The 18,299-nt window shown below is 45.2% G+C and overlaps 1 protein-coding gene across 2 annotated transcripts in view; it reads left to right on the forward strand.

Moving 5' to 3' along the window:
- The window catches only part of ino80 (INO80 complex ATPase subunit), a 38,282-nt gene that overhangs the window by 13,295 nt on the left and 6,688 nt on the right, over positions 1-18,299 (forward strand). For both annotated transcript variants that reach the window (XM_075458632.1, XM_075458633.1), the window contains exons 25-32: positions 133-226; positions 526-736; positions 3,755-3,892; positions 4,466-4,691; positions 13,012-13,139; positions 16,625-16,719; positions 17,507-17,579; positions 18,138-18,296. In XM_075458632.1, the coding sequence (XP_075314747.1) occupies positions 133-226; positions 526-736; positions 3,755-3,892; positions 4,466-4,691; positions 13,012-13,139; positions 16,625-16,719; positions 17,507-17,579; positions 18,138-18,296 (1,124 nt within the window). The remainder of the gene's footprint in view (positions 1-132; positions 227-525; positions 737-3,754; positions 3,893-4,465; positions 4,692-13,011; positions 13,140-16,624; positions 16,720-17,506; positions 17,580-18,137; positions 18,297-18,299) is intronic.

The raw sequence follows: 18,299 nt of genomic DNA on the forward strand, positions 1-18,299 counted from the left end.
CACATCCAGAACACTCTAAAGCTTTTCCCAGCTGATTTCACCAGTTCATCCCTTCCTCAGCTGATCTTTCCATCAACTGTCCCCTCGTGTAGTCTCATATTCTCTTTCGGCGCTCTGTTTTCAATGTTTCAGGGGATGACAATGGAAGCTGCTTCTCCTTCTTGCGCTTTATTGACGTGTCACCAGCAGAGATGTCCAATATGATGCTGCAAGGCACCTTAGCGAGGTGTTTTTTTTTTTTTCATCTTTAGATCGCTTGCACTTTTTCTGTTTGAAATATATAAAAAGGATTTAGGAGAAGATCAACCTCACACTGCCTATTATGGAAATGAGACATTTGATATGCAACAGTTTAGGCTTTGTTATGGCATAGTCAACTATTCTGTCTTTCCTGTAGAAAAATTCAAACAACAACATTTCCAGTGGCCGACTTTATTCGGTACTCATGGTGATGGTTATTCCATGATAATTGTTTTCTTGTAATTTGAGTTTCTCTCTCCTGCCTGTTGCAATTCTGTTTGGCAGATGGTTAGCCCTTTTTCTGTCCCTGAAAGCTGCATACCGGCTCCACTTTCAGCGCCTATTTGACTACGATGAAGAGGGCCCGAAAGATCCTGGAGATGGGGATGGAGACCAAGCGAAGTTATCGCCCAGGTGTCTGTCTCGCAAGGACTTGATTCTGTGGCTCAACAGACCCACTGCCTTCCCCAACACGCAAACCAGCCCCGTCCTGCAGGTGAGAAACATTCAGACCCGCCCGAGAAAGTCTGGAGTAGCCATCTGCAGCATACATTAATGCGTGACGGAAACGTGAAACACCAGCAGGGAGGCATGTGCTGCTGATGATACTGCAATTTTCCCCTGAGCATCCGTCAGTGTTTGGCCACACACAGTGCTCTCTGGCCCAGGCTTCGTCTGCCTCCTCTGGGATAAAGTGTGGAACCTAATCCCCTTGCAGCCCTTTGCAACCAATCATGCTGACTTCTCTCTCCGAGTCTGTATCTAGGGTCTGTGCAGAGCAGCAATTGTCTCCCCTCTGTTGTGAGTCGCAGAGGAGAGCCTCAGTAGCCAATAAAACACATTTAGCTTCTTTTAAAAGGATTAAAAATGCTGAAAAACAGCCACACATTTTTTTCCAGTTAGGATGGGATGATTTTGGTTTTTGTGTGCTATTGTAGTCTTTTTTTTTTTTTTTTTTTCCCCGAGCGCACACATATTATATAGCCCAATAAACAGCTTTCTGACTTCTCCTAAAAAAACTCCTATTAAATACAAACGTTTAGATTTTGAATGCAATTACAGTGCAAAGTGTTGAAGCTGCATTCAGTCTTGTGTAAATTGACTGCAAAAAATATGTAAAAAATATATTCAATCTTTCCAAACAGGAGTGGTTGCAACCCGTTTTTTTTTTTTTTCTGTACAGAATTGCGTCTGTGCAATTTCACTGCAGACGTAGTCTTTAAGTTACTTGAATAGGGACTCTTGTCAGATGATGCCGCAGTTAGAAAAATCAGGATTTTATTCGGACAGAGGGACAGTTTTGAAAAGCTTAAAGTGACGCTGAGTCAACATATACACAAAGGAGTGATTCGTGCCCCTACCACATTTTCTGGGTGCTAGTCTGGTTTTGAGAAGCTCGATGTCATCAGATTTCGCTCGGACTAACACGTTGACATCAATCTGTCCATCCGTTGTGCTCCCCTTATCCGGAGCAACTGGTTCAGGAGAGGAACCCAGACACCCCTTTCCCCACGTCGACATGCATTTTAAAAGTCCGTTTTTTGTTGGGCTTACACAATAATTAGTTGTTTTTGGGTTTATTTTTTGTGTAAACATGCTTTTACTGATCATGACAGTAACAACGTGCAGACCAAAAGAGACCGAATTCGTCAGTTACTTGGCAGCTTACTTGTTATCCCAATGTGTGTGGGCTGACATTAACAGTCCGCTTAAAAACAAAATAACCTAATTTCGTGTTTATCGGAAACTGCTTCACAGCCCCCGAGAGACAGTTTATCGCCATCCTTTCATGTTCTTGTACCTCACAGGCTTTTCCCCTGGGCTTTTCCCCTGGGAGAAATCGGTAGTTGCCACTCGAGTTCTCAAGGGTAAACACGCTGCTACTGGCAGTGGGAAAGGATTTAATCTGCTTGTTTTAGCTTCTACTTCTGGTGTAAAAACTGTATCGCTGTTTTTTTTTTTAGCAGTCTAGGGGACAAAAAATGTAGAACACCGCAGTACTTTTCAGACGCACTCGATTGGTTTCATATGTGTGGGATTCTGCAGCCGAGAGTCACGGTGTTACATTACGACAACGCGTATTCCTTTCTTTTTTGTCTTATTTAACAATGTGGGAATCTTATTCCACCGTCTCTTGTGCACTGCTAATATGTAGCTGCCGGTTCAAATGTACGGGCCACCTGGAAAAACACAACAGCATGCATCTGTTCTGTTATTCTGCTTGGCTCAAAAGCATTAAAACACATCTGATCAAATTCGCTCTAACAGTTAAGCGTGACACGATCTGTGTCACATGACCGCCCTCCATTAGTTCGGTCTAAACTTGGTATGTGGAAAATAATCAATCCCCCCCAACCCCCACCCCGGAGCGGCTCAAGGACCAGAAGAAAAATATAAAAAGCACACTCCAATATGAGCAAGAAACACAAACTAGTGGACACCTGGAGAGCCGGTACTGTATGTGTGCCGTGCTGACCTCAGGCTACTTGAGCTGCTAGAAATCACTCACTCCTACAGTTTTTCGTCGACTTCTTTCAGCTCCTCGTTTCTCTTTTTGAAGCCGTTTTTTAGCTGGCGCACGGTGGCACTGGTTGTGAGCCTAAAAGTGTGGTCAGTGTTGCAACTCAGCTTTCTTGGTTCCCCTGTTGAGAAATGGAAATAACAAGGGAACTGTGAATATAACACCCTGGATTTTACACGCATTTCTGTCCCGTGGTATCTGTTCCCAGTATGAAAGTACTGGGACCAGCTGCACTATGCAAATTAGGCGGTGTATATTGTTTATGTATTAAACCGATTAGGATCAGATGTTTGCTTGTATCCCCCTTTACAAAGTATAGTGCATAGCTTGCAATGGAAAACAAAGGTTTCAGGTTATAAGAGGCTGTTTTAAGCTCGTATTAAATCTAGTATTGTCACTGTTGCACAAGGTTTGCCATTCAACAAAGAAGAGCCTTTGATATTAAAGTTTTTGTTTGTCAACTTGCCATTAGAGGGCACTGTGTAACCACATTGACACTTTAGCCTACACGTCGCCGTACTTCTTTGAAACCTACCAAAGTGTGCATCTGTGTTTTTGCCCACATGCAAGATTATTTGACCAGGCAACCGGTTTTCCTCTGACATTTACAATTTAAGTCGTGGAAGCCGCAGTAATGATACATTTTATATAACTATTTAGGCATTTAGCTGGCATGTTATGTCATGCTTCAGGAATATAGCCAGTTGAACCTAAATGTCCTGGCAAAGCAATTTCCCAGAACATTCAGTTACCTCGGCATGATCTAATTTGTTTTCTCTTGTTTAGCCTTGCTTCTTTTTGCAACTCATAACATTTCCCATCATTTGTGGCTTTTTATTTTCACTCTTCGGCCTACGTTGTGGCAACTCAAAGGAAAAATGAGTCCGGGGGGGGGGGGGGGGGGGTCGGCAGTGTTTTTCCTCGCTCACCATTTGAACGGTTTTGTCCTAACTGAAACAGATGGCGTGGTTTATTTGCGTATGTCTTTGTCAGGATTTGGTGTTCACAGCCTTGAGGCCTGGCACGTTGGGACACACAGATGTGAAGATCCACAGCCGAAACTCCACATCGGCGCTCCGGCCCTGCCAACCCACGCTGCCTCCCAAGTTCCTGCTCGCCGCCACACCCAAGGTAAATGCGTGACATCAAGAACGGGTCCGAGGAAGACACCGCTGCAAGTTCTCCGAGTGCTTGTGTGGTCAGTCGGTGTGGTCCGTTTGACCGCGTAAGACAGGCACGCATTTGGGTGGTCGTGGCAGTTGACGAGGGAAGCGCTGCGAACTTTGCTTTTGTTGGTTTTAACAATGAGACGCTCTTATCTGTGAATTGTGTGGCTGGGGTTTGAGGGTGACCACGGTGCCTTCCAGCTGCACTTAAAACAAACAGGGCCTCTAAAAAAGAGCTCTTTGCACAGGTTGTTCGCCAGTTGTAAAGCTTCCTGTCGCCTTCCCCAGACACACACAGATGCAGAAAATGCTGATTCAGTCAAACCAGCCTGCATGTAGTGACCGCCCTCAATCTAGCGGCATAGATCTCTCACTGGTAAAGTTATCAGCCGCTGTTTTTTTAGCGTCATAACGCAGAGCCGATCTTTTAAATGTCAGCCGATTTGTTTAGATTACACTCATGAAAGAAAGTAACAAAAACCCTTGTCAACACACGGTGCTTATCTCTCCATCACGCAAGTTATCTTCTGTTTCCAAGGTGACAGCAGTTCCCATGGAGCGTTATTGTGATGACCGCAGTGCCGAGTACGAGTGGCGGGTGACACGCAGTGGAGGGGGCATGATCTTCAAGCAGTGTTTTCTGTACGGATCCCCCGAACTGGCCTCAGAATGGCGTATGAAGACCAATGTGTTCCACCCAGAAAGCCCCGGGGGCGTGATGGCCCTTTACCCTCGCCACGGATGGTCCTTCATACGCATACCCGGTAAGGCCTGTGTTTATGTGCAAGTTTGGTATTCTTTTGTCATTGCTTTTCCCTTTTCTCTTTCCAAGTCCATTCAAAAGCACCTTCAGTTGTGATTATCCACAGCAGCGGTTTGCATTGCCTCGAAAAACGAACTTCTCTTTTTTTTTTTTTTAAAAAACAATAATTTTAACCCCATTTTAACTGTTTCATCTACTGCAGATGCCCAGTTTTGTAGTGAAGGAAAAATAGAGACCCCCTCTCTACCTGCGTGTCTGCCAGGATAACAACCCCTTAAAATCTCACGTTAACTTCAGAGATAAAGGGCTTCTGGAGAAGCTCACTCTCACAAACACACTCGGCTTATTTCCACCGAGGTGCAAATACAGGATTGTGTCAGTTTGTGGGCTTTCCAGCCAATTTCTGGCTTACCGGCACTTTATCAGAAGAGCTGGGTTTGTTGAGGGAAGGGTCAGCTGGAGTGAAGTGGAAGGTGATTTGCTGGCAAGTTTCAGATGACTGATGGATGCCTAAGGTTAGCGAGGCCACTGCCTTCTTACAGACAACATGTCCGTTCTCACTGACCCGCTCAACCTCTCTTGCTCTGATAAAACTGTCTGTGTCGTGGATTCTGATGACCGCGCTCTTTTTGTTTTGCATGTGTCCTCAGCTGATAAGCCCCTGAACTCATTTTATGACCTTTAGTACTTTAAGGCACACCTTAACATGGTATAACAGTACATTTACGATCAATTGATTGACTCAATGGTGTCTTACAGATCATATTAAGTTCCTCTTATCATATCAGACTGCGCCTTACACGGCTTCTTTATTTACATTTACCCATCTGTGCATGCATGTACTGGTGAGAGCGTTTGTGTGCAAAAGTGCGAAACAAAACAAGTATTTTTGTGTCTGTGTGAGAACAGTCTGAAAGCTCTTGTGAAGTTATACGCAGGCAGACAAAGCGAGGAAGTTTAGCCACTGCTCATTGTTCAAGTGCTTAGTTAGGTAACACTAATAGATGGTCTGTCTGTGTGCGAGTGAGTGTGTACAAGTGTGTTGTTTTTGTACCATCGAAGCCCATTCAGGGAATTCTGCACAGCTCACACGAGGCCTGAGGTGTCTCTCAGCTCGCAGCACACACTCTCCCACGCTCGTTGGCGTTGCCCGTCCTCGCACACACACCGCGGGCGGGCCTCACCCCTGTCTCTCTGGCTAACGGACAGCACTGTGCGCTGCTCTGAAATCAGTATCTGGCTGCAGCCTCTGTCCGTCTGGCCTCCCACTTCTTTCTCAGCCTCAGTAGGAAGGAAGTGACCCAACACTCCGGCACCCGTCCTGCGCTGAACGCATTGTTGCCACATCAAGGCTCAGATATGTACAGTAGCTCAGCTGAAGTTTCCCACCCTCATGCTCCTCCGTACTCCCAGCCCCACACCTTAGGAACAAATGGCAGAGCTGAATAACTGTTTGTTTGGAGCGCCATGGCGTGAGTAGCGCTGCCCACTGGTATCGATGGTGGAATCTAATCAGAGGACTTATTAGGAATCAGGCCATGGAGGAGGAAAAAACAATTGAAGCTGTAATGTTTTGGGCCGCAGATTTGTTTGTTTTTGATGTCATTGTGTGGACAGGATTTCCCTGAAGGAAAGATGTGTTCCATGAAGAAAAAGAACGAATTATCTGTATTATTTAAAAAATTTGAACACCGCTGACGAGGATAAGATGCTGCTCCACCTCTCAGAGACACATCAATGGTAGTGAGAGAGAAAAGAAGCTTTCAGATATTATCAGCCATGCATTGAACCCATGCAGCCACCCATTCTTAACCACAGTTTGAGACGGAGGCATAAAAAAGAAGAAGCTTTTGTTGTGAACCCAAAACATGCAGCTAAAGGAAACCTCTGTTTTAAGTGAAACAAACAAACAAAACGAATGAGATGGTTAATGTGAGAGAACAAGAATTCACATGAGAGCTCTGCAACTTAAATCAGCCTGAATATCCTTTATATAACGACAGCAGTAATGGATGATCATCGGATCCCTTCCACAGTAAAGAAAAACCTCTTCCCAAGACCCACCCGAGGTAGGAAGTCTCTCCAGGAGGTAGACGCTTCATTATCCAAGTTTACCATAGATGGAAGTTCTCATGAGGGCAAATACAGAAGATTCCCCACAAGCTGTAAACCACTCAAAAGATTCGAGAATACGAAGGGCAGATTAGATTTGCCCAAAAACATCTGGTGAAGGTTGGACAGACTTAAACAATGTAAACAAAAAGTCAGTGAGACAAGTCAGTGCGCAGGAACACTATTATTATTTTCCCAAAAAACAAACAACAACTTAAAAAAGCCAGAGCTGCAATGGAAGAGAATTTTTCTGACTGATGAGATTAGGATCGGCCTGTACGAGAAAGACATACGGACGAGGCTCAGAATCCAAATGATACATCACCGATTGTAAGTCACGTGTGGGTGATGGCATGGGAATGCATGGCTTCCGATGGCTCTGGGCCACATGCGTGTGTTGGTGGAAAAAAAAAAAATGCAAAAAAACCCCAAAACATAAGAAAGCTTCCCAAAGAAGGAACCTAATTATCAGGCAAGGTCCATGTGTTCCAGACTTCGGTTGCTGCTTTCACAGGATTACCTACAATTATTATTATTTTTTATGCCGTCTTTATTCGTCCAGTTACATTTGAGCACCGAGAAAATGGGGTTCGGCATAAAAAGTTCAACACAAAAAGAAAGAGAGCTGTTATTTCTCAGCCCTTGCTCCTCCTTCGATGTCAACACCCTTGTATCAAAGCCCTCGTATATTAAAGTCCCTTCATTGAACGTCGGTAGCCTTCAATAAATGGCGAAGATAACAACTTTAGTGAAAGCGTGCAAATATTTCCAGACCTGACGAGTTTCTTTACTTTGCTCTCCTTTGGTCTCTGGAAATGTTGCACATGTCAACACCCGAATCACTTTAAATTCGTATGGAAGCGAACGTCAAGTTAAACATAAAAAAATCAGCACAAAAGGAAATTCTTTCAATTGGCATGGAAAAGGAATACTTGTAGAATGTTACATAGTGTGACTCAGGAATAACTTTCCTCGCTGCCTGTGTGGCCTCAGTCTCACAGTAATTAGAAGGAACCTCCCTACGAAATGATGGGCTTCTCACTATAGAACCAGCTCCTGACTCTTTTTCAAGCTTTATTGTGAACTGTGATTTGAGTGTGACCACAGCGAAGCGGCGTGTCTGTGAAAGACATGGTACAGATCGTGGTATTTCTGTGCAGAGCAGCCTTCTTTTTTTTTTTTTTTTTTTTTTTTTTTTTTAAATATGGCACTTGAATGCATATTTGTGTGCGAGTCCGTGTATCAATCAGACTACGAGAGGGAGAGAGAGGCATGTCGGTTCTGTCCCGGCAGCTCACATTAGACTGTGGGAAATGCAGTTCTGCCTTCCTGTCCCTTCAAAGAAACCCTGCTCTCCAGCAAAATGGCAGGAAGCTTCCCCCGGCCCTCTGATAGACGGGCACAAAACAACACAGACGGCCAGCCTCACCACATCACCCGTCTGACTCTGCCCTTCTCGATCTGCATTAAACTGGCTGTGGTATTTGGCTTTTTTTTTTCTTTTTTTTTTTTTTTTTCACCAGCGAAGAAAAAAACAAAACAGAACAGCCGGCCAAGTGTGCACAGGGACAGAGATTTCCTAGTCTAAATTTACGGCTATTAACGTGACCACAAGAAGGGGAAAAAATGAATTCACTCAAACTTCTAATGTAGACTGAAGGGGGAGACATTAGCCGCATTATTCTTCTCCTAATGTCTGGTTCACTCTGTTCTGATCCAGCAAGCTTTCGTCTGTGGCGTGTGTGTGTGTGTGTGTGTGTGTGTGTGTGTGTGTGTGTGTGTGTGTGTGTGTGTGTGTCGAGTCAGTGGAGGCCATGGGTAACTACCAGTGATCAGTCTCAATGATAGAGTTCGGAGTGGGTCGCTGTGGTGTGGTGAGGCTCCCCGACCAAACTCGGCGTCCTTATCAGACTGTCTGTCTCTTCCCTTGCGGAACAACTTTGAGGAAAAACCAGGAGAAGTGCTCCTCTTGCATGTTTGAGCATTGATGCAAGCGCAAACATGTCCCGTATGTGTACATCTCAGTGCAGCAACAAGACCTACTTCGGGAACTTTTTGGAATGCGCAATCTTTAATTTAGTTCCCCTCCAGAGATTCGGAAGGCCGAATTGTGGCTGGTCTCTGTAAAACTTCACTAGGTTCTAAGAAGACTTTTAATTTCTCCTATTTTCTTTCTTTTTTCTTCTGTCAGTCACTCGACTACCAGCTTCCAAAACCTCCCACTGGCATCTGGCTCTTAACTATCCTGATGCTGTTGCTGTTAGAAAATTAAGTTTAGATCTGATTTTGTCAATATGCACAGAAGCAGCAAAGTAGTGTCAGGCTAATATTTCCCTCATCAGCAGAGATGAACAAGTGTTGCCCATTGACTTATTGATTGCACAGTGTAATGTATCATTATACAGTGAGAGGCTGATGCCTGGTTCGATCGTTGATTCGACCTGTTCTGTGGCCCCCCATCTGTCTCTCTTTCTCACATAACCATCCATCCGTCTTGCTTAACCAAGCTCTTGCGCTGCAGTCACGCTGTTGTATGTCTCCTCTCTTTTGGTCGCATCTGTCTCGCCTCGCTCTGCTTGTGGCTTTGGCAGCAGAAGCGGAGGGGAAGGGGACAGGACAGGGCAGAAGACTGTAGCGGCGTATTAATGAAATTAGCACTGCGCTTGGTTGGGGAGTATCAGGCGCCAGGCACCAGGGCTGGGTTAGGGTTAATTAGCTGGCAGCACGCCTTTAATTGGGTCAGGACCATGTCAGGCCCCTGGCTCTGGCCCTACAGGGATTGAATTACAATATCAGGGGACAGACAGCAGGGGGGAAGGAGAGAGGGTGTGTGTTTGGGGGAGTGGGAGGGAGGGTCTGCAGTAGTGGAGGAGGGAAGGATGGAGAGGGTGCTGGAGGGTGTAGTAGGAGGAGGGACAGGGGAGTGTATCTTAATCTGCCAGCAGGCGCAGAGGATCGGAGGAGATGGGGAGGGCTGGCTGGGTGAGGACCACTGTTAGACTGGATTGGACTGAAGCGGAGGGGTGGGGAGTGTTATGAAAAGGGGGACGGGGCAGGTGGTGAAGCCTGATATGTGTATCCATAGCAACGGCAGAGTGGTGTGACACTGCATGCGTTTTGGTTGTGTTTCGGGGTGTGGTCTTAACACAGTCCTCATCTGTGGCAGTCCATGATTCTCAAAGTAGTTTTGTGTCTTTCTGAGGGCATATAAGTTATAAATCGCAGTTTAATGAAAAGGGGGAGCCAGGTGTGTCCTCCCGTGTTGTTTTACTGTCGGCTACTTAATGATGCCATCGCCATCGTGAGCTCATTTCAACTGAAGCACAAAGGCCAATGAACTACATTCATCGAATGTATAGAACTGTTCAATTTCTTATCCCTCTGAGCCTCTCTGAGCCTCCCTGAGTTCATTTTACATGCATGTTACTACATTTAGCGTGCTCACTTTTAGAAGCAGTGGTCATGCATTTCTCTGCAGCCACATGTCGCTCATAATGTAAGCCATAAGTGTTACATTGGAATGTCACAGGCCACCAAAGCCCTCCCAAATCGCAATTATTCATTTCCTTGGCCTGTCTTTACGGTGTATGGCAGCAATATTCAGAGAGCATACAGCCCTAAATGTTTTTGAACTCGGCCACCTCTCTCTCTAAGCCACATTGCTGGTATTTAGGGAGTCTGGATGGTTGCAGGGGTGTTTTTATTTTATTTAATTTTTTTTGGAACACCGCGTGATTGAATCTGTTTCCATTTGACTACTTCATATTTTCCCTTGTGCTTGTTTTTTCCTTGTTGCTTGAAGGCCTCTGACTATCATATATGTTGCTGATCAGATGATGTCGGTGCAAAAAGATGCAAACAAAATGACTACTAGTGTAGTCACCATCCGATTGGTGTTTTAAAAATCACAGTTTTATACCCTACAAAAATAAGTTTGGATTCATGCAACATTCAGTTCTGCTCAGCCGCTAAAGTACTCAGATAAGGGATCAGAGTCTGGAGGCTTAAATATAATCTGCTAAACAGAAACAGATGAATGGCAGTGGGTTGAGCCGTATTGCCTTATATGAGCATTTGCATATATGCCAAGTTGTGGTTTGCAGCTGGGTGCCTGTCGGTGCGGTCCGCGGGGTTAGCGGTTGCCCTTGACTGAGCAGCGACCATGGTTAGACTGGCACCTGCGGTGAGGAGGCCCTGTCTGATCCACACCGCGACATCACCGCCGCCACCACCGGTCTTCATACTGCCTCATTGCAGCCGGAGCCACCACAGACCCCCTTCTCCCTCTGTCTGGCCCCCTTTTTTTATTTTCTTGCGTGTCTAAACTGTTGCACGTCTCACTCTTTCCTCCTTCTCATCCTTTTTATTTTTCAAGTCATTCCGTTTCTTGATCCCAAGACTGGTTTGATAGAGAGGTACTAAAGGAGCGCACTGGGTGCACTGGGCTCTTTGTACACACAAACTTTTAGCCACAGCAATGAGTAACCGCATACCTTAGAGTAACTCTAGCGCTGTGCTGGATCTGCTTTAGATTCAGTTTATTGTCTCTTGTCATTAGTACACTGATTATTTTTTTATTATCGTCCTTAAACTGTTTTCCGTCTTCTTGTCCATCATCAGTATTTTTTGGCCGGTTTTAGACCTTTTTATTCCCTTTTAGAATGTAGTAAACATTCAATGTTCCTCACTACAAACGCTTCAGCTTGTCACGTGACATTCAAAATGACAGCCTTGCACTCAGTTTAGTCATTTCCAGGGTTTTTTTTTCATTTGGTGTTAGCCCATAGAGAACGCTCCATTCCACTGAATGGAACAGAGCTCGTCTCACCTGCAGCACGTGAGCTGTCGACAAGTGAAGTTAAAGTCGGAGCTAATCCTGTTTTTAATGAGCTTTGCCTGTGTGGCGGGGACTGAAAGCATTTGACGGGCTGACATCACTCCACAGTGACCTGTCAGTGAGCCCGTCGGTACCTCCCCAGAGTATTTTGCCTATTCATCTCTTCTATTAGTTCCTCTTTAACACTTCTACAGGACCTGACCTTGTTAAAAGGGCGATAATGACGAGGTCACAGGTCAGGGTTCAGCCTGAGTACAGATTAGCATACAATAATGCGGCTTAAAAGTCGAAAAGAAAGGCCCATTTACATTTGTGTGTCTTGTCGGATCATCAAGGGCATTGTAGTGCAGATGTTTATTTTATAGGAGTATTTTACAAATATGTGGCAGGACGTTGTCATATGAATGCAACATCGCAGCTCCCGTTTACATTTTTCTGGCCATGTGTTTTGAATTAATGAAACATGGTTATAACTTGCTTGGTTACGTTACATTGACAAAGCAAGGAAATAAGACTGGGAAATATTTATAAGCCCAGGTTTTCACTGCACAAAAGGCCTCGTGAGTAAGTGTCCAACTTGAGTGCAAGATGGCCAAGGCGGCCTCTCCCATGGGGACTTGCTAGTAACCCTGGCCCGACCCTGTCACCTGACCCCGGCCTGAGGTTCTTCCCACTCAGGGCCGTGACCTCGTGGTCAAACACCATAGTGTGCCTGTCACTGGGTCGATGGCAGCCCCGTCCTTTTTCCTCATTCTACCATTGTGACAGATGATGTTAATCCCTCATCAGCTGGACACGGAGAGAACCACTTCAGCGACAGACTCGGCGTCAGATTTCCCCCCGAAACTGCTCTCATTGGTCAATCGCGTGAAGGCCAGCGAACACCTAATGCGGCGTCAGCTGCAACCGACTGCCAGGCCTGTTTGCGCATCTTTTGTGCCATTGTGTGAAAAGGAGTGTAAATAACTTTTTCTCACAGTTTCTCTTTCTGCCTTGTTCCCTCCGGCATGTTCACTCTCTCGCACACTCTCTCTGCTCTCTGCAGTGCCGTCAATAAAGGCGCATGCTTTCTTTAAATAATCAGCAGACCAGGGGTAGATTTAGGAGGATAAATCCCCGGGCTGACCCACTCCAGTAACAGTGCCTTATCAGGGAGTTTTATTTCTTCAGTAAGGGCTGATAACTGTTCCATTTATTGGGCTGTTTTCTGTATTTCTGGGTGAGCATGTGTATTGCATTATCATGGTATTGTTAACTCTGAAAGAATTCACAAAAAGAAAAAAAAAATTCTTCATGGAAGCGCACATATTTGGTTTAAAATCCCCTACAAACCTGGTTTTGGGTTTGAATTATTTGCCTTTTCCTCTTCCAGATAAGGAAAGCCTGATCACTGAAAGTGGCAAGCTCCACACCTTGGATATCCTGCTGAATCGGCTAAAGGCCCAGGGACACAGAGTCCTCATCTACTCCCAGATGACACGCATGATAGACCTGCTTGAGGTACAAATACACACCCGACACACACACATTTCAGGCACATCTTATTCACACATTCCCTCCTTCATTAGCTCATGGATGTTTTTTTTATGGAAAGAAGGCTTGTTTATAAATTTTTCATTTATCAGCTTTGTTCAAAATTAGTTGTTTTACCGGGTCCACTCCCACTGGTGGGGTATTGTGCTCCAGTACCTGTAACAAGCCCGCCTGTCCCTCGTTAGTACAACCATTAGATGGCTTATTAACAGGTCAGGACTAATTAGAGGGGTCTCATCTGCAGCGGAGGCAGCCAGATGGAAGGGCTGACTTGGAAGTAGTCACGAACGAGAGGAGGTGGAGGGTAGAGGAGGAGAGAGGGGTGGCAAGGGGCTTGAGGTTAAAGAAGGAAGAAGCAAGACTGAAGACAAAAGCTGCTCAGAGGGAAAAAATTGGGAGCAAACAAAGGAAGATGTACACAAGTTGTGTTTTATTCCCACACTGAGGTCAAAGCCAGAAAGAAGGGTGACTGGGGTCAACAGCAACTGACCTGTGACTTTTATCAGCCAGGGATAAGTACCCTGAGCTGCTTAGTTGGGCACAGAGTCAGCACAGTTATGCTATTTTCCAATCTTGGTGAAGCAAGAGCTGTTTAGATTTAATTTGGAGGAAAGAAAAAAATGAAAGCGTTTTTTGTTTTTTTTCTCTCTCTCTCAGATTTTAAGCCTCTTAGTTAGCCGTAATCGGATTGCAGAACGGAGGCTATCAGGGTCAAAATTAAAATAAAGCTAAAAATGTGAAATCTGTACAACTGTTTTCTCAGTTGGGAGGGGAAAAATGGTGCAAAGCGGTTTTGACGGCAACAACCTTGATGCAGCGCTCTATTGTTGCCTCCATATTTTTTGCAAACATCACTATGGAGCCAAAGGCCTCTGGGATGATGTCATTGGGAATTCCTTCCCCTCTCACACAGCGCAGCGCTGCTTCCACTGCCAAATCTTTTGATGGCAGATAGACTCGACCCAGGTGGTTACGGACTGTCTTCCTGTGTGTCTGGAAAACGGTGGGAATGCCTTGTGTTTAAGGCCGTAGGAAGACGGCAGTGGCAAGAATGGCTGAGCTCATGCCGCCAGGCCATTCTGTTTTAATATTCTTCTCTGGTTGTCCCACCTATAGTTGTCCCCTTTAGCCATGGTTTCTTCGTCTAATGAGGCAATTTGACTGCGCCTTGTGTTTCACAGAAGTCATTGTTTATAAACTGCCTCATAATGTGATGGAAGGGAGCGCAGGGTGTGGAGGTATGTGACAGCATCTCCTCTACTAATGGAATGAAATCATGCCCAATCTGGCTTTAGTTTCCCTAAAAAAAAACTCTAGCAGATGAAGTGGATTTCCTTAAAACGGGACTTTGACGAAGAGACAGCAAAAGAGAAGCCGATGTTAATCTCCGTCATTAGCGTTGTTGTTTTCGCCGCCTGTCGCCTGCTGGTTGTCCTGGTGACGTCGCACCTTTGGGTGATGGATCGTTGACATCAGGATGGCCTGAAGACAAATTACGCTGTTTGCTTTCTTTGGCTGCAGCCAACAGTGGAGCGTGACTGCCAAGTCACTGCCCCTCCAACTTCGGCTGCGTGTCTGCTGCTGCTGAGAAGACGTTTTACTGCAGCTTTGATTGCAGGGGTGATATGCTTGCGCTCACTTTTTGCCACCCAGGAGGAGATTTTGTGAGGGATTTAAGGAATTAAGTTTGCCTTTCAGCTTTTCCGTTATCAACCAACATCAAGCGGGATACAGTTGTGCATACATTTCAACTTGCACACACGTATGTTACCCAGGGGAGTATTTAAGGCAGACAGATCAGGCAGGAAACAGGAAATTTTAACTTTTTTCTGTCTGTTTTTCCAACCGCTTCTCCTCCCAAGTATCACCTGAAACAGTTTTTCGGCTGAATTTTATTCGTAACGAGCTGTTGACAGTTGGATAAAAAAGATAAACACGGCATTCACTCAGGTCAACTCAAACGTGTACGTTGATTTATAATATTTGAAATGGAGTTGATTAGAAAACGAGTGAAACTTTACAGAAATATAGTCCGGTCACTTATGGCCTGCACAATCTGAAACAGGCTATTAGAGAAAACTGCCAGCTGTTTGGGCTTAGATTTCAGTGTGGCAGTACTCTTGGTGGAAGGCCACAGCTACACGTCTGGTGTGTGGCTCATAGACTAAAGCACATTAAGGTAGCAGGGGTTGTGACATCGCAGGTGATCCTTTCCTGAAACGTTTTATTCCGCTGATTTGGGTGCAGAATTGAAAGACCGAGTAACAATATCTGCAGTATCATGCTGGAGAGGTATCAGGACCCAATTCAAACAAGGTTAGCAGCATTTTGGAGAGCTCTGGCCTAATGGTCCCTAATGCAGTGTTCACTCGGAGCAGATGGGGTTGTTGGGAACCGAGCCAGACAGACAGAGGAGGGCAGGTCCTGGCGGGACTGAGGCCCCACGTGTCATGACAGGGGTGTGGGAGGGGTCATCGCAAACACGGTGTCAAATTATTGATATCGCTGGTAATGATTGCGTGAGGTGAGTTGTGATGTGCGTCAGTGATTGCGACTGCTTCCTTGGATTGGGGGCACCGAGATGCTTAATAGCTAAGGTCGCAAGTTCGGGGTAGTACTTAAAAAGAGATCAGGATGTCACACCCCCCACATATCAAGCCCACCACCCCCACACAAACACACACAGCAGCTTTGCAGACTTTGGGGGGGATAGAGTATCAACGTCTGAATTTCTCAGTGTCTCTCTGGGTTTGGATTGAGGTTTCAACTCCAGTAAATGCACATAAGAAATGTGGGATTGCGATATTTTGGACGAAAAGTTGTTATCGCAGAGATGTTCTCTCATTAGAGATCAATGTTTCTTTACTCTTGGAACTCAACAAACAGACCTGTAGGGTTTATTTGCTCCTCAGAGGAGAAAACTAAATCGGACTTGCATATTTGAAGACTTATTGAATTCAGTGTGTATAGCCGCTGTGACTGTTCCCTGTGGCTGAAAATGCTGAAAAACAGTTTTAAAAAAACTTTTCTTTTTTTTCTTTTTCTTTTTTTTTTTTGTGACTTGAATTTCAACAAGTTTGGATCCCAAAAGTTTGTAAGGTTCAAAATCAGCTTTAGATGTGATCCAGAAATGTTCAGTAGTTCGGCCACGTGAATGTGAGCTACTGTAAATTAAATGCAGGACTCCCATTTTATTCCCGAAGGTTTGAGAAGTAAAACCAAATGCAGTCCCCTTGGTTACCAGCAGACACTCAGCAATTTTTTCCCAGATTCTACTTGACATCTTTGCTCTGGCGAACATTTGCTACCACTTAGATTCCTGGACGTAGTCCTCCTAACGGGAACTGCACAAATCGTTTGTTCTGACAAACACTGCAATTACTGGGAAGCTACCCGCATTAGTTATAATGACTTCCTCCTTGAATCATTTTTTTTTCGTCCCCTCTTCCCAGGAGTACATGGTTTATCGCAAACACACCTACATTCGCCTCGATGGATCCTCCAAGATTTCTGAGCGTAGAGACATGGTGGCTGACTTCCAGAGCCGGTGGGTAAAGTTTGAATAAGATCCAGAGTGTGTGTGTGTGTGTGTGTGTGTGTGTGTGTGTGTGTGTGTGCTACAGAGAGGGAGAATATAAAATCCAAGCATCCGTTTTTGCTAATAATTTAATGTAAATCTGCCCTTTTTGTATATTGTAGCAATCAGTGAACAGTTTAATCTGACGTCCAAATATTGTAAGCATGTGTGCGCGTCAGAGTGTTTGTAATTCTTAGCGAGTCCCCTGCTCTGGATTGCATTATTGCATAGCTCTCAGGCGCCAGCGCTTCTCCAGTTTTTGTTGCAGGGCAGTGGTTCTCAAATTTGTGGTGGTGGTGTGGGGGGGGTGGGCGACCAGAGGAAAATGCTGAGCAGAATTAATGTGGAGAAAATAAACAAAACACGAGCTCACTCGCGCTAATGCGATGATTTTATGTCACTAAAATTCAGCTCGTTTCCCTTGGAGACGGTTGCTTCTCCTGTTTCTGTTAATGACTGGTAAATATTGTGGGGTGGGGGGGTCTTTTTCTTTTTTCTTCCCGTGTCCTGAGGGAAAACATGCCAGCCAAAGTTTAAGAGTTTCTCGAAGCAGCTTTATTGTTCAGGACTTTAATTTCCCGAAGCATTTCCTCTCTTTAAGTTTAAACTGGCTGTCTTAACTTACATTCTAACCTAATTTCATACCACGGACACAGCATATAGATATTTGTATTGTAACTGAAGTTGTAAATATAACTTCTCTCTCGGCCTTCCCATCTGCCTCACTCCTCCTCTCCTCCCCCTCTACCCTCCACAGAACGGATATCTTTGTGTTTCTGCTGAGCACAAGAGCGGGAGGACTTGGCATTAACCTCACTGCTGCGGACACCGTGAGTAACGTAGACTCGCTGGAAAAACACAAAGCTGATACAATATCAGAGTTTAAACAGCGCTAACATTTCCTGAATAGATCAAACGCCAGTGTGGCGCGCACACACTCTCAGAAAAGGAGTCCAAAAACCGTCTACATGATACGGGATGGCCAGGGTTTCAGCATTAATTACGTGTTGACATAGTGATTGATTAGTCTGAATTTGTGTGTAATAAATGGGGCTAAGCATCGATGCAAAAATGATATCTCTGTTTATGAACATGTTTCAGTATAATCGCCCTTTCTGTTCCTGTAGCCCTGTTCAAGCGAGATTAGGTTTAATAGCATTGAGTTAACCCAGGACATCTGTCATGTTAAAAGGCAGCTCACTTGGGATAACACTTGGCCGTAATTAGACTCAGAAGTAACAGAGAAAGGAGTGTCTGCTTCCCATTTTAGCTGTCGTCACATCAATTTGCACAATATGGTTAGGCAGATACTCAGGGTTTAAAAGTTGAACGGGGCATCTCGGCTTCATTAGGTGGAACGTGAATGTTATTTTCTTTTCTCCCCCCAGGTTATCTTCTACGACAGCGACTGGAACCCCACAGTGGACCAGCAGGCCATGGACAGGGCTCACAGGCTGGGTCAGACCAAGCAGGTCACCGTGTATCGCCTCATCTGTCAGGGCACGATCGAGGAGAGGATCCTGCAACGCGCCAAGGAGAAGAGCGAGGTC

This window comes from Odontesthes bonariensis, chromosome 24, assembly GCF_027942865.1.
Source record: "Odontesthes bonariensis isolate fOdoBon6 chromosome 24, fOdoBon6.hap1, whole genome shotgun sequence".
NCBI lineage: Eukaryota > Metazoa > Chordata > Actinopteri > Atheriniformes > Atherinopsidae > Odontesthes > Odontesthes bonariensis.